This window comes from Anser anser (assembly GCF_964211835.1).
Source record: "Anser anser genome assembly, chromosome: 24".
Taxonomy (NCBI): domain Eukaryota; kingdom Metazoa; phylum Chordata; class Aves; order Anseriformes; family Anatidae; genus Anser; species Anser anser.
In genome coordinates, this window is record NC_139745.1 from 6,919,040 (window position 1) to 6,932,639 (window position 13,600).

Consider the following 13,600-nt stretch of genomic DNA (forward strand, 5'->3'; position numbering starts at 1 on the left):
CTGCAGCATAAGTGTTGCATCAGTCACTCCAAGCTGGGAGCCAGCCTGGGAAATGGGTCCTTGAACCCAGTTTCGAGGAAGGAAAGAGATAGGAGCCACCCTTCCAAGCAGACAGACACGGGGACAGAGGGCTAGGACGAGGATTTGCAACACAACCTTCCTAGCGCAGGAAATAACTGTTCCATGAGGAAAGTTGGCTCAGGGTCAAGCCAGCAAATAAACAAAGCACTAGAACTGGGCGCGCATCATCTGGAAAACAATGACTGGCTACTGCGCTTCCAGCCCGTTCACGGATCCAGCACTGCTAGGGCTGGACCTCAGCAGCTGCAGATCATTGCTGGGAAAGAGTTAACCTGGACAGAGGCACGCAGGGAGCAGCAGCACCGCTGCCTGCCGGGGGGCGGAGAGCGAGGCAGTGCCAGCAGAGCTGGGAGAGCAAAGCAGCCAGGTTAATTTTGTCCCAGAGCACAAGAATAGAGGCACTTTTTCTGGCGTTTAGAAAAGATTTTTTATTTATTTCCTGCCGATTTTTTTTCCTCCACTGATATATAAATATGCCCAGCAGGCCAGGAAGTTAGCATCCACAGGGGCAGGCAGGCAGCCAACCCAACTCCTTTCCTCACCCTCACTCTACCTCCTGAGAAAGCCACAGGTTGTGCCATTCTGAGCTGGCTGGGGTTCTATATCCCCCCCTCCATACAGCCCCTGAGTTTGCTGCTGCCTCCTGCGGAGCAGACCAACTTCAGGCCTTACAACAGTTCTGCTCAGGAGCCAATGGACTGGGCAACAGATAGGAAGAGGGAAGAAGAGGAGAGGACGTCCTCCTTTAGGCTTCAAACTCAAACTCGAAGTACTGGGGATCGAAGTAATGGATGCGAACGTAGCCATCCTCACCACCACTGCTGTAACTGTGCGGGAGAAAAGATGAGAAAGTTGTCGGTCTTGTCAGGAGCTCAGCTTTATATCAGCAAGAGACAGAATCTGTTCTCAGAACACCCTCCAAAAGCTAAGAAATAGTCACAAGATGAAAAAAATATCAGTGACACAGGAAAACGTGCAGCAGGGCGTAAATGACCCCCAGAGCCAGCCTGACGGGAGGCAGCAGAGTTGGAATGGGGGAACTGGGGAATGTGCTGGCTTCATCCCCACTGCAGAGCTCCTGTGAGCCCAGCCATATCCTAACCAAAGCACAGGCTAGGTTTGATTTGAGCACGCTGGAAGACCTGCAAAAATCCTTACCTCTTTCCATCGGGGTGAAAAGCGACACTATTTATCGGACCAAAATGACCCTTCACTCTGCCAAACTCTTCTTCAAAAGCCAAGTGGAAGAACCTGGGAGAAGGAAGAAGTCAGGAGCCTGGTTAGGGACACAATCAGGATTTCCTCAAAAAAGCTCTGCAGTTGTAATGACTCCTCCAAATACTGCCAGGAGCAAGACGTCAGGAGTACTCTGGGTGAGGACTCAGCCCTGCCAGAGGAAAGCACCAACCTCGCCTCAAATTTGCCAATCCTGGTGGAGGTCGTGGTCACATCCATGGCCTCTTGCCCACCACCAAGCACGACCTGCAAAGAGCAGAGGCCACAACACTGCAGGACTGCATGCACCACGTGCGCAGCAGCAGGCAGGGAAGCGCTCCTGCACTAGAGAGCAGTGAAGCTCCCGGGGCCCATCCCACAGCCGTGTTTATATCACAGGCTGGTGTGGTGATGCCGTGCCTTCCAGCCACCTGGGACAAGGCAGGAGTCGCAGTAAGACCGTTACGAGCGGGATCATTCTTACGTGATCAAAAATGGGGGAGAGTGCGGCAGAGTTCACCGGTCGCTCTGTCCGGAAGGTCTTCAAATGTTCCAGTGTCGTGCAGTCAAAGAGCTAAGAGGCAAAAGGGACAGAGTTAGAGAGTTATGCTGCAGAAGGACGTGCAGCCCAAATAACTCATACAAACCCCAGTCCCAGGCTGCCAGTCCTCACACAAGCAGGTATGAGCACTGAAGCTGCTCACGGGCACCCAAAACCCAAAGACGTTTCTCCAGAATCCCCAAATACCTGCCCAAGGTAAGTGTCACCTTTACACCTTCTGCAGGTAGCACGCCGCAGCCTTCATTTTGGTGTTGCTGTTAGTTTAATGTGGCGATGCCTCCCCGTTCCCACTGAAGTCTCCCACCCAGCTTTGACTTTACACCCACTCAAATTTCCAAGGAGCAAACCCCCGAGGTAGTCTCTGAGCAGAGACGCTACGAGCAGATACCAGCAGACCGCTGCGTTACCAGCAGGAGGCCTCACCTTGGCTGTGTTGTCCTTGGAGGCGGTGATGAACATGGTCATGTCCCTGGAGGTCTGAATGTCATTGATTTGCTTGGTGTGCTCCTTGATGTTTGAAAGCTGCTCCCCTGACTGAAGGGTCAAACAAGGCAGTTTCAGTGAGCAAACAAAGCGAGCACGCTTCCCCAGTAAAAACAGTTCAGGAGATATCACTGTCAGCAGTAGGACAGGCATTTCTACGTCAGCCTGGCTAAAGGGAACCACATATTTTCACTATCCTTCCACGAGGCTGCTGGTTCGAGCCAAGAAGCCCACGTTCTGCCCCGTGACCACCGAGGAATGCTGCAGCCTCCTCCCCACGCCCTGCTGCCAGAGGAGATGCTGCCCCTTGTCGCACTGACCTTGGCGCTGAACTGGTTGAGCTCCCCGCTTTCGTGCCCTGCGATGATGAACTCCCCCAGGGGGCCCCACACAGCACTGGTGATTTTAGAGTCACTGCAGGGGATTTTCATGTAAGGCTCGTTGTTCTCTGCAGGAAGGAAGGAAGGACACGGACAGACAGACAGCATGGCACCAGCTCTGGCCGTCAGTGCTTCCCCTTATTCCCTGCTGCAGGCACAGGCTCAGAGTCCTCACCGATCTGGCTGGGGTCCCGCAGGTCAAAGAAGCTCACGAAACACTGGTAGCCCATCTGCTTGTCCGTGGAAAACATGATGATGTTTCCTCCGAAGTCAAAGCCACACGTCCTCACCGCCGAGCTGGTCTTCACCAGGGCAAGCTGCTTTCCTGCACACAGAGCAGAAACCGTCACTCACTGGGGCCTGCACCGCAAAATTAGTGACAGTGACCGAGTGGGCAGGATACCGGGCAGAACTGAGGGGATGAGCAGGCCAGTACGCTTGGACTAAATAGGAGGTGAGTAAATTGGCCCCAGGCGTTCACTAGAAACTGGGCACACACACACACACCCCTGTTAGGATTCAGACCTCTCACAAACTCCAGAGCAGGGCAGTGCCGGGAGTCAGAGCCGGCGGCGGGGAGCCAGGAGCCGTACCTGTTTCACAGTCCCAGAGCCGACAGCTGTTATCTGCAGAGCCAGTAAGCACGTGTCGGGTGTCCCCTAGGTCACCAGTTAAGGAACATCAGCGTGTTTGCAGCCCCCAGAAGCTGTTTAGATACCCAGAAAGTATTTACACACAAGGTCAAAAGGGTGCATTACAGCGAGAAATTGCTGAGATTGAGCAAATTCCATTATAGGAGTGGCAATACTCCAGTACAGACAGCGAGTCCAAGTGCTCCTACTATAAAACCCACAACTTGCCTCCTGAAATGGTGAGAAAAAGGCTACAGTTCTTGCCTTAACACAGCCTTTGTACATTTTCACCTCTGCTACGTCCTACCCACGTTGGAGAGGGAAGATCTTGTTCAACTTGGACGCCTTCCTCGAGCTCCCTGGGCCACCTCAAGCACAAATGTGGGCAGGTGTCACTGCATACATTATTCCAAACAACACCCCCAGAAAGAAAAAGAAGCAAGAATATTCAAGAGATGGAGTAAGGGAAAGTTAAAAGCACCACGTGGCCTCCCCGCCTGTCACACGGCAGCAGCTGAAAGGAACGGCTGAGCTGAATCACTCCAAATAATAAGCAGAGCACAGACAAACTGGTTTTGCCGACCAAAAGATACAGTCTGCGTCCACGCACCAGACGGCTCCCGTGTGGCCATTGTACGTGCCGAGCCGCTCCCCGTTCACTGAATACCAAACGTTGACGATCTAGGAGAAGGGGAGAAGCCCTCACCATGCAGACCTCCTCAGGAGGCTCCGCTAACCCACCACCGCCCCTTCCCTGTTGCCCAAGGAGGATGGGGGCCGATTTACGCCGCACTCACGGGGTCCTTGGCCACAGTGAAGAGCAGGTCTCCCTCGCGGTTGTACTTGATCTGCGTGATGGAGCGCTCGTGGCCCTGCAGCAGGATCGGCTTCTGCGGGGGGGAAGGTGACAGCTGGGGTCAGAAAGGGCCGAGGGACTCAGCCGGGATCCCCCACACGGCCGTCACGGCCCAGGAGCCCCCACCAGGGCCTGCACTGCCTGAATAAGCCCTCACAGCCTCAGAGCCCCCCATAACCCCTCACCAACCCCTCGCCGGCCCTCGCCGCTCCCTCATAGACCCCCAGAGCCCCCTCACCACCCGAACAACCCCTCGCAAACCCCTCACAGCCCCTCAGAGTCCCCCACAACCCCTCACCAACCCTTCATTGCCCCTCGCCGCTCCCTCACAGCCCCTCACCAACCTCTCACAGCCCCTCACATCCCCCCACAACTCCTCACAAACCCCTCGCAGCCCTTCACCAACCCCTCAGAGCCCCGCATAACCCCCCACAACCCCTTACTGCCCCTCGCCGCTCCCTCACAGCCCCCCACAGGCCCCCCACCACCCTAACAACCCCTCACCAACCCCTCGTAGCCCCCCGCCGCCCCTCACAGCCCCCCCCGCCGCCCCCTCCCCGCTCCCACCATGGCGGCGGCGCTGCCGAAGCCGAGGCCCCACAGACAGCGAGGCCCCCGCCACCGCTTCCGGGTCAGAGGGCGCGCGGCCGGCGGAAGTTCCGGCGCCGTTGCTATGGCGACCGCGGGTGCGCTTCCGGGATGGGGGACGAGGGAGCCGGGATGGCGGCGGGCGGATCGGGCCTGCGGCCCCCGGCAGGGCCGGGCCGGGGCTCGGGGAGAGGGGCACGGGGGGGCTGCGGGCAGGCGGCGGGGAGGGGGACGCGGCCGTGGGTTTGGGGCTTTGGGGCCTTCCCCGAGGGGGACGCGGCCTCAGGCCCCAATGGCCGCAGGCAGGGCCCTGAAGGGGCGGGCCCCGGGGGGCTGGGGGCAGCCGGCCCGGCCCGGGGCTTCCCCTGAGGGGAGGCTGCGGAGAGCTGGGGTCGTTCGGGGCCTCCCTGGGCAGGGCAGGCCCCGTGCGGGGGGGAGAGGCTGAGCCGGGGCGGGCCTCGGGGCCGCTGCCGGGGCCGCGTCCCCCGGGGCTGCTGAGCTGAGGCTGTGGCGCAGGGCAAGCGGCGGCGCTGGTGCTGGTGGCCGCGCTGTGGGGCAGCACCGGGCCCTTCCTGCGGACGGGCGCGGCGGGGCTGGAGGAGCTGCGGCGCCGGGGCCGCCTGCGGCAGCTGCTGGCTGAGATCAGCTTCCTGGGCCTCAACTACAAGGTGCGGCCCCGAGCCGGGGGGGGTCACGGGATCGTTCCTGTGTGCAGCTGCACTAGATACCGTTATTTAAACTGTTAAACGTCCCTTCTGGTGGAAGAATTAGTTATCCTCTGTAATATTTCATTTACTCGCCTACAGTGCTGTTCTTCCCGTGCAGAATTCAGACCGCTTTGTACAAAGCAGGTCGTTAATCCTCACATTTTACACGAAGTAAGCCCTGCCTGCCACCTGCAGACTGGGGAACCAAGGCACCGAACAGCTCGTGACTGGCAGCAGTCAGCGGCGGGCTGCATTTCCACTGCCAAACATGGCACAGAACAAGGGGATCAGGGCTCCTTCGCTGCTGCTCGCTGCGGGGTGGTTTCCGTGCTGTGACTGACTGGCTGTGGTCTTCCTGCAGTACGTGGTGCCCTTCCTGCTCAATCAGTGCGGATCGCTCCTCTTCTACCTCACCTTGGCATCTGCAGGTCAGCTGTCGTTGCTTTTGTGGAGCGGGTGGATCGGGATTTTGGGGAGGAGCCATGTTAGTGATTAGTTTGGTGACCTGCTCGATGTTTAGTCAGATGTCTTGTAATAAACTGTTGGTGTTACGCTGTTCATTTTCAGACCTGTCCCTGGCAGTACCGCTCTGTAACTCCCTGGCTTTGATTTTCACTCTGGTGACTGGGAGGATTCTGGGAGAGGATATCGGTGGTAAAAGTAAGTTGCACTTAAAGCATTTTGGTGTCCTGTCTCCTGCATCTGTTTGCTAACTTACAGTTGTGTGCTCCCCTCCGCTCTCCTGAAAACCAGCAAACATGGACACAAGCACTGAAACTGGTTAAGTGGTAGTTCTGGCTAGGAAGCTGAAAAGGAAGTGAAACTGAATTGTATGTGAGTAAGGCAAGTGAATTGGAATTGGCTGTTCTAAGCTAGCAGAATTTACAGGCCTGAGCCTTTACCTAACTATTTAACCATAAGAGAAACACTAAGGAATACGCCCACTTTGAAACAGGATGCCCCGTAAGCCCCAGAATGTGACCACTCATACCCCTTCCCATCCCTCACTCCATACTATAACATTATCCCGCTCAGAAAGTTGGAAAACAGCAGGAAACTGAAAACTTAAAACCCCAGAGCCTGGCAAAATAGCTGTAGGACCACACTGTGCTTTGTCTCTGCAGGGGCCGTGGCAGGAATGGCGCTCACCCTCCTGGGTGTCACTCTCTGCGTAGCTGGTTCGTGACCAAGGCGCAGCGAGCAGAGGAAGAGAACGCGTTTAAACGTGACCCTGTGGCACGAGGGGAGCTTCTGGCTCAGCAGCCGACCGCTTGGCTCTCCTTCTGACACCCAGCTGCCTGGAAGCAGGGATGGGATTCCCCAAGCACCAGGGTGGAGCAAGGCATATCGCAAGGACATCCTGTTTAGTGTCTTTAGGAATCTTTTTCTGTGGGTGTTTCAAAGCAGGGGTGGGAGGAGGGGTAATAAATGGTTAATAAATAATTCAAATGGACCTTCTGGGATCAACTGACTGTGTGTGGAAGGAACCTATGTAGGGAGCTGTACAATAACCCCAGTGCGGTTTGTTGCCATGGAAGGAAGGGACGACTTCTTTTCAGTGAACTAGTCAGTCCACAATACCAGGTAGATCACAGGAAGAAAAATCTTTGTCACCCTTGTCGTTTATCAGGAACACGGGGGAAGAAATACAGAAAGCCTTGTGCTAAGGGGGATAATACGACAGCGCTTTATTACCGCGACTTTTCCTAAGTCACGCAGATGATCTTAAAACAAGTTAACAGAAACAAAAAGTATTTCTGAGAGCAGGTTTGATTGCTACAAACATTATCCAAGCATTCCAAATCAGAGGACCAATGATGCTGTGAATCCCTTTATGGGAAGTGTCTGACACAGAACAAACTTGTGGCAGACATTTTGTTAGGAGTATATTCCATGCAGTAATTCTTACTTCCCAAGTTCAGATACAAACTGCTTTTTAAATTAAAGCTCAGAAAAGCAGCCCTGTTCTCTGCCACATCATCATCCACAGAGCTGAGGAAAGGAGGAATGTTTTTAATTTTTTAATAGAAATGTGCATCTGGTTCATTGTTCACTGGTAGTCTTTCTCAAGCACAGATAATTAGGGTGCTCGCTAAGATTCTGTTAATTCATCAAAAAGCTTGGCCAGTCTATAAATGTTACACAGACCTCAGACTTGCATGCTTTTGTTATCTGCAACTAGTGGCATACCTCACTGTCCTCCCATCACGGTCCCGCTTTAAGCTCTTCAGAGCAGGATTGCTGCCAAGGGAAAACATCATTCAGTGATCCTCACCCTCAGAATCGCTGCCATCCCTTTTCCCTGCCGCGGGCTTTTGTGCTGTGCCTGCAGTCCTCGCCTTTTTGTAGAAAGAAGAAAAAAATAGTTATTAATGCGGCACTTTGCTGTTACAGAAAGCTTCTGGGACTAAATTCATGGATTGTTTCTGGTCTTACACAGGCTTTGGTGTGCAAACCTGGGTCTCTACATTAAATTCAAAGGTGGTTGTTGTAAGGCCTGATAATCCCTCCCAGTGCAGAGCAGAGCCACGGCACTCAGATAATTATGACTGTATAGCACAGCTCCTAAAGCAAATCGGACCATCAGGCTCCCCGCTGAGCCCAGACGTCACTACCTGGTAGCTAATTCTTTTTACTAGGGCTTTCTCTAACTTCAGTTCAAAGGAGCTGTGTTCCTTTGAAGTTTTAATTAGTCTGATGAGACTACCTAGGCAGAACGGTGAATCAGCTGTAATATGACGCACGTCATCCCATTATATCAATTCTCAATGTGCTTATGACAAGTTTAAGACACAGATGCCCCACAAACGCTAAGCATCTTTCAGACATTTTAAAACAAAATTCTGTAAGATGAAAACGAAGATTTTTCCCTTTTTAAAAAAGTGTAAAGCTCATTATTATTTAACAAATATGTTCAGGCATTTTAGGAATTACATGTCTATTCCGTGCCAGCTTCAAAGCTTCACCTAGCTACAAGCACGTTCTAATTAACAAGTCGTATCTGGGGGTACTGAATTTTAGCGTAAGAAATCTGAACACAGCCACAAGGGATCTTACACACTGCACAGAAACATTAAGTGGAATAAACACTGCTGTAAACTTTGGGCTTTTGGTGTGAGTTGTTCTTCCACAGTCTCTGCAACTCTCTGGAAGAGGAGTAAGGACAGAAATAGGACACAAACACACCAAAAAAAATAAAAATAAAAAATCCAAGAAAGCCTTTTATATCCTTACTGTCGTGGGGAGCTGTAACATGCTTCAGAAGGGAAACGTTCATGACCCAGATGACAATCTCTTGGCTTTCTAAAATGCAGAGCGCTGTAGCTACGCTTCCTCTGGTGTCTGAAGTTCCCCCTGGTGGTTACTTTCATCTTTACACATTCTAGGGGGAAGCACAGTGCTGTGCAAACTTCATGAACAGGACTAAGAACAAGTGAGAAAACTTTCCCAAGCAATTGCCACAACCTGTTCTTAACGTGTTCACCCAAGGCTGGCTCTTGGAGCTGTGCAAAACTGGAGCAGGGGTACTCTAGTGGGACAATGAATGCCCTGCAGCAGTGAGACACCTAACGGCAGGAAAGTATTTCTTATACCTGATCAGTGGGTGCCTCCACCCTAGTGTGTTCGTGCTCTCTTACTCCCCAAGCACCTTGCATCTCCTTCCTAGGATCTTTGGCTTTATAGACAATTTCTTCTGCAAGGAGGAAAAAAAAAAAAAAAATTCACTGGGTATAGCAGATTGCCATGGTCTAGTCTTATTGAGGCTCCAGAAAAGTCTTTATATGTGCCCAGATGAGGAGAGGAAGAACCAGAAACAGAGCAGTTATTTGATGCATTGCTGATTTGTGTTTTTTTGTTTGGTTGGTTTTTTGTGCATCTAAAGCTATTTTGTCCCTTAGCATCAAAGTAAAGCTAGACTTCTCTACATTTATAGCAGAATCCGTTACCTTGATCAGGCCAGTGCTGCACACTCCTGTTCCTCCTCCTGTTCTGTCCCACACGGACAGGTTTAGCATGGAAAATGGACTCTTCCTCCCTGAGGTGAGACCTCCTGACTTGCCTGTGCAGTGGTGGAAAAGCAACCGGGCTCCCGTTGGTCTCTGCAGCTCCTGGGGTCTGCACCCTGCAACCATCCAGCTGAAAGTATTCATCACATGCTTCTGGTAGGCTTTCTTGATAAAGCAACTTATAAAACAAGAGCAGTTTTGCACAGTACTCCACTAAAGACTGTTACTTTCCCCTACAAGCTTTGATCCCGCACCCTCTGCTGTCATACTGCACTCTCTGTCTGGGGTTTTAAGTTGGTACTAAAAGCGAACCAGATATAGGGAATGCACAACAATGCTTTCTGCAGTCCCTACCTGTTGGGGTGGTTCAGCAAGAGCAGAGGCAGCAGCACTGTCCTGGGAGGTGGCATCACGCTGGCTAAACTGAAAACAAAAGAAAGGAAATTTTAAAGTCCTTTGAGTGAGCACAGATAGTACAGATCCACGTGTCAGTGGACAACCCAGGACAGCCCAGCTGCTCTATCTGCAGTCTCCACTTGGCATTTTCACCGCACAGCGACCAGAAAAGAGCGCTCTGCTCCAGGATGAGTTCTCCCTGTCCAACATCCAAAAAGGAGAAGTAGTCAGTGAGGCCACCTTAAGGAGATCTTCAGGCAGTGAGATTTAATTCAAGTCCGACGTGGCCACAGCTATCCCCAGATGCTGCTTTGGGGATGGTGCCAAGCAAAGATGCCGTAACCATGGCAGTTGGGCAGGGAGACTGCTGTACACATCCACAGCTTCTGTATGGATGTCTACACAGGAGCAGCTGTGATCGTAGCACACGCAGTCCTGTGCCTGCCGAGCCACCCACCTTTCTGCTGTACTTTTTGCGTCTATCTGGATGGTTCCTAAAACAAAGGAGAAGCAGGTTCTCAGCATCAGGCAGAAGCGAGCTGCAGGACCCTTGAGGCAGGCAGCACTGAATGGGAGGGCTAAGGATAGCTGTAGCCAAAGAGCACTGCGGAGATGACCCTTTAAACCTCTCAGGCACAGCCTACGTACCATGGTGTCCTGCATGCAGAATCCTGGGGCACCAGCAGCTCAAAGTAAGGCAGTTTTTTGTACTCCTCAGTCCCCACAGCCACGTAGTAACCGTCATTCACCAGCTCCTCCTCACCAAACACCTGCGTGCCATCCAGCCTGCAGAGCCTCGGGAAAAGACAGCAAAGGGTTCGACACCGGGGAAAGTCAGAGGACAGTGAGCAGCCCCTCGGTGTGGAAGCAAACAGGTGTTAAACAGGATCAAGACAAGTCAGAGAAGAACAGTCATTCCTTGTATTACTCCAAGGAAGCACATGAAAATACCACACTTGGGGAGCAGTGAGATGCAGTAGTTCTCAGCTTTCTCTTTGGGTACCAGTAAATAGATGTGTGAGAAGGCAGGCTGCATTGGTTGCATGAAAGCCCCTTCCCTCTGCCCTTCCTTCTAGACATAAGCTCCCTTTGTGTGCCACGCTATTGTTTGCTTATTGCTCTTTCACCAGACTACCACCAACGTCAGCCCTCCTCACACAACACTTAGGACATTGATGTTGTCACCAATTTAAAGATGGGAAAACTTGAAAAGCAGATGAGATTGCCGAAGCAGGCTGGAAGCACCTGAGCTCCCAGTCCTGCGTGCTATTAAGTGCTGCTTATGTTCCTGGACGTAAAGAGGGAAGACGGAGCAGTGCCTTGTCCAGACACCCACCTGTTAACAGCTCCGCTGCGCAGGTCAGCTTTCGCTGTCAGCGTAGCCAGGAGCGTGTCCCACTGCAGCGGGGCGCTCTGAGAGAACAGCAGTCGGAAAGGAGGGCTCAGCAAATCCCCATTCCGGAAAACACTGCAGCAGAAATAGCCCAGAGCATGCCATGAGACTGTGTTCCTACAGCTCCCATGAACACAGCACTCGCTGTCCCAAGACTTTTCACACATCTCAGCCCCAGAGCTGCTGACAGCCCCTTACAATCAACAGATCACATGCACCGTCCTGTGGGTCACAACCAGCCAAAAGGCTACAACCAAGAGTGAGCAGAAATGTTCTATTAACAGCTATGAAGGCATCAATTCTCCCCACCCCGGCAGCTCCTCATCTAAGACCATCACTGGACACTGTGACACCTGTAACTGTGCCACCAGCATCTCTGTTCAATGTCCCAAAGGAGACAGTATGTGGAAGGGAGGGGAAACGGGCAGATGCCTGACAATATTTACAACAAATTCCCTCCAGAAGCATTCCCAAAGACCCTCCAAGGAGAAAACACTGAGGCACTTACTGGATTGTAAGGTGGGTGTGCTTCTGCCGTCGTGTTGCGATGTTTGACCTCCAGGGAGCTACGGTGCGGGACTGGAGACAAGGTCAGTGCACAAAAACAGCACAGCCCTGGCACTGAGCCTCCCAGGGCTGTTCCCTTTTCTCCACCAGGATCTGCCTGCCCTGCCTTCATGTTTGCTGCTGCTAGGTGGGGTTTGTTGTCAGCAACATCAAGGCCTGGAGAGGCTCTTCACAGAGCTGAGAGCGTTCCAGAATTGCCAGAGAACCTCTGTGCACAGATCCTTCCCCTGCACGGCTGAGACGGGAGGAAGGTACCCAGCAGCAGCCCCTCACACACACATCGGCCTACTGATTCCTGTGGCATTTTTACCTCACCTCCACTGGGCACCTTGCAGCCTTAAATCTCAACTTTTGATTGATCAGTGCCAGCCTTCTTCATGTCCCTCATACCTCCCCCCTTCCACACTCCTGCCCGTCCTCACTCAGCTCAGACTCACCTGCACACCGCTGCTCTTACTTGTCCCACGGAGCTCCTTCCTTCCCTGGTTTAAATAGCTGTGGGAACAAGATGACATTCCACATACCAGCTGGGCCATGACTGACTAAGGAGCAGGGAGAGAATGGCCAGCTGCTTTGACCTGGTGCATCGTCACCAGATGTGTTCATTATTTAGGTCACTTTAGAAACAATCCTCTATGTGCCTTGTCTCATGGACTTAAAGAATTTCACTCTAAAGTCTGATATTTTTAATAATTTCCCAGTCAATCAAAGACCATTTCAAATATCCATGGTAAAGACATCCAGAACATTGTATTCCTTTGAGCTAAGCACAGGTCAAGGCTCCAAGGACTGACTGCTGTTAAATACAGCTCGGACCCCCTCCTCAGCAGGATGCAACATGCACTCAGGGAGCCAAATTCACCCAACACACGTCCCACACATCACCTCAAGATTCAAGCAATGCCACAAGTCTCTTCAGCCTTCTGCATTTCAGGATGAACCAAAACAGCTCTACTTCATGCAGGATTAGAAAACAAAAACACCTCCGCTAAACCAAACCCCAGGACCGAAGGACCACCTACTCACTTGAGCCTTTTGAACTTTTCAAACCCCGCAGCCACATACTGGCACCCGTCCTGCAGGTCCCCCAGCTCAGCGATGCGGTGGCCGTGCCTGGGGGTGTAGAGATTCCTCACAGCCAGGGGCGCGTGAATGCTCCTGGTCACCTCCTTCAGAAACGCCTCAAAGGTCAGGAACCGCCGCTGGTTCACCACAAACTTCTTCCCGTGGAAAAAGGGGTCACCGTTGCGGTACACCACCACGTTCTTGGCTGGAGGTGCCAGAGCTAAGCCTCTGGAGCTCATCCCCGTGGGTCAAAGCCCCACAGACCGCCGCAGAGCACAGAGGAGAGCTCTGGTCAGCCTCCTGCCCAGCCCAAAGCCTTCTGAGCAGCCGTCTTTGTGTTTTGCTGTCCCTCCGCAGCAGTCCCCTGAGCAACTGGCCGTCTCCACGGCTGCAGGCCCAGCAGGAGGAAGTTGTAGGCCAGTCTGGAGGCCGCATCAAACAACCTGCAAACACCTTGCTAGCTGAGAACCAGGAACCACAGGGCTCTTCAACCTCACCCTCACTGCACGTCGAGTACTGTGGCCACTGGACTCTGATTAACAGCTTAGAGGTGCAGCGCCAGCATCTCACATCCCATCCAGAGCAGCAATATCCAGAAGTTGTTAGCCCTTGCCATCACTTGCTACTGCATGGGAAGTGCAGTGGGTTTCAGCCCTGTGCGTGTTGGA

The 13,600-nt window shown here is 52.8% G+C and overlaps 3 protein-coding genes across 15 annotated transcripts; 1 reads left to right on the forward strand and 2 right to left on the reverse strand.

The window, feature by feature from the left end:
- Nucleotides 1-483: 483 nt before the first annotated feature.
- EIF3I (eukaryotic translation initiation factor 3 subunit I) lies at nt 484-4,909 on the reverse strand. Its single transcript, XM_083810060.1, has 11 exons — nt 4,777-4,909; nt 4,151-4,243; nt 3,947-4,034; nt 3,315-3,380; nt 2,897-3,046; nt 2,662-2,789; nt 2,282-2,392; nt 1,781-1,870; nt 1,490-1,563; nt 1,240-1,332; nt 484-908 (listed from the first exon to the last, which is right to left on the reverse strand). Exons 1-11 carry the CDS (start codon nt 4,777-4,779, stop codon nt 827-829), a joined length of 978 nt encoding a protein of 325 aa, XP_083666186.1. The 5' UTR covers nt 4,780-4,909; the 3' UTR covers nt 484-826.
- On the forward strand, nt 4,801-6,955 carry TMEM234 (transmembrane protein 234). 2 transcript variants are annotated; one of them, XM_083810076.1, is made up of 5 exons: nt 4,801-4,895; nt 5,314-5,465; nt 5,866-5,932; nt 6,072-6,164; nt 6,603-6,955. In XM_083810076.1, exons 1-5 carry the CDS (start codon nt 4,883-4,885, stop codon nt 6,677-6,679), a joined length of 402 nt encoding a protein of 133 aa, XP_083666202.1. In that variant the 5' UTR covers nt 4,801-4,882; the 3' UTR covers nt 6,680-6,955. The 2 variants fall into 2 exon arrangements, with proteins under 2 accessions (XP_083666202.1, XP_083666203.1); XM_083810077.1 differs by having other exon boundaries at nt 6,629-6,955.
- Nucleotides 6,956-7,168: 213 nt separating this feature from the next.
- On the reverse strand, nt 7,169-13,595 carry DCDC2B (doublecortin domain containing 2B). Of its 12 annotated transcripts, none has more exons than XM_083810052.1 (10): nt 12,894-13,595; nt 12,305-12,362; nt 11,809-11,879; nt 11,244-11,375; nt 10,556-10,693; nt 10,365-10,401; nt 9,866-9,934; nt 9,452-9,689; nt 9,098-9,198; nt 7,169-7,843 (listed from the first exon to the last, which is right to left on the reverse strand). In XM_083810052.1, exons 1-10 carry the CDS (start codon nt 13,169-13,171, stop codon nt 7,766-7,768), a joined length of 1,200 nt encoding a protein of 399 aa, XP_083666178.1. In that variant the 5' UTR covers nt 13,172-13,595; the 3' UTR covers nt 7,169-7,765. The 12 variants fall into 12 exon arrangements, with proteins under 12 accessions (XP_083666178.1, XP_083666180.1, XP_083666179.1 ...); XM_083810054.1 differs by having other exon boundaries at nt 9,452-9,641; nt 10,556-10,702; XM_083810053.1 differs by having other exon boundaries at nt 7,169-7,745; nt 10,556-10,702.
- Nucleotides 13,596-13,600: the final 5 nt, after the last annotated feature.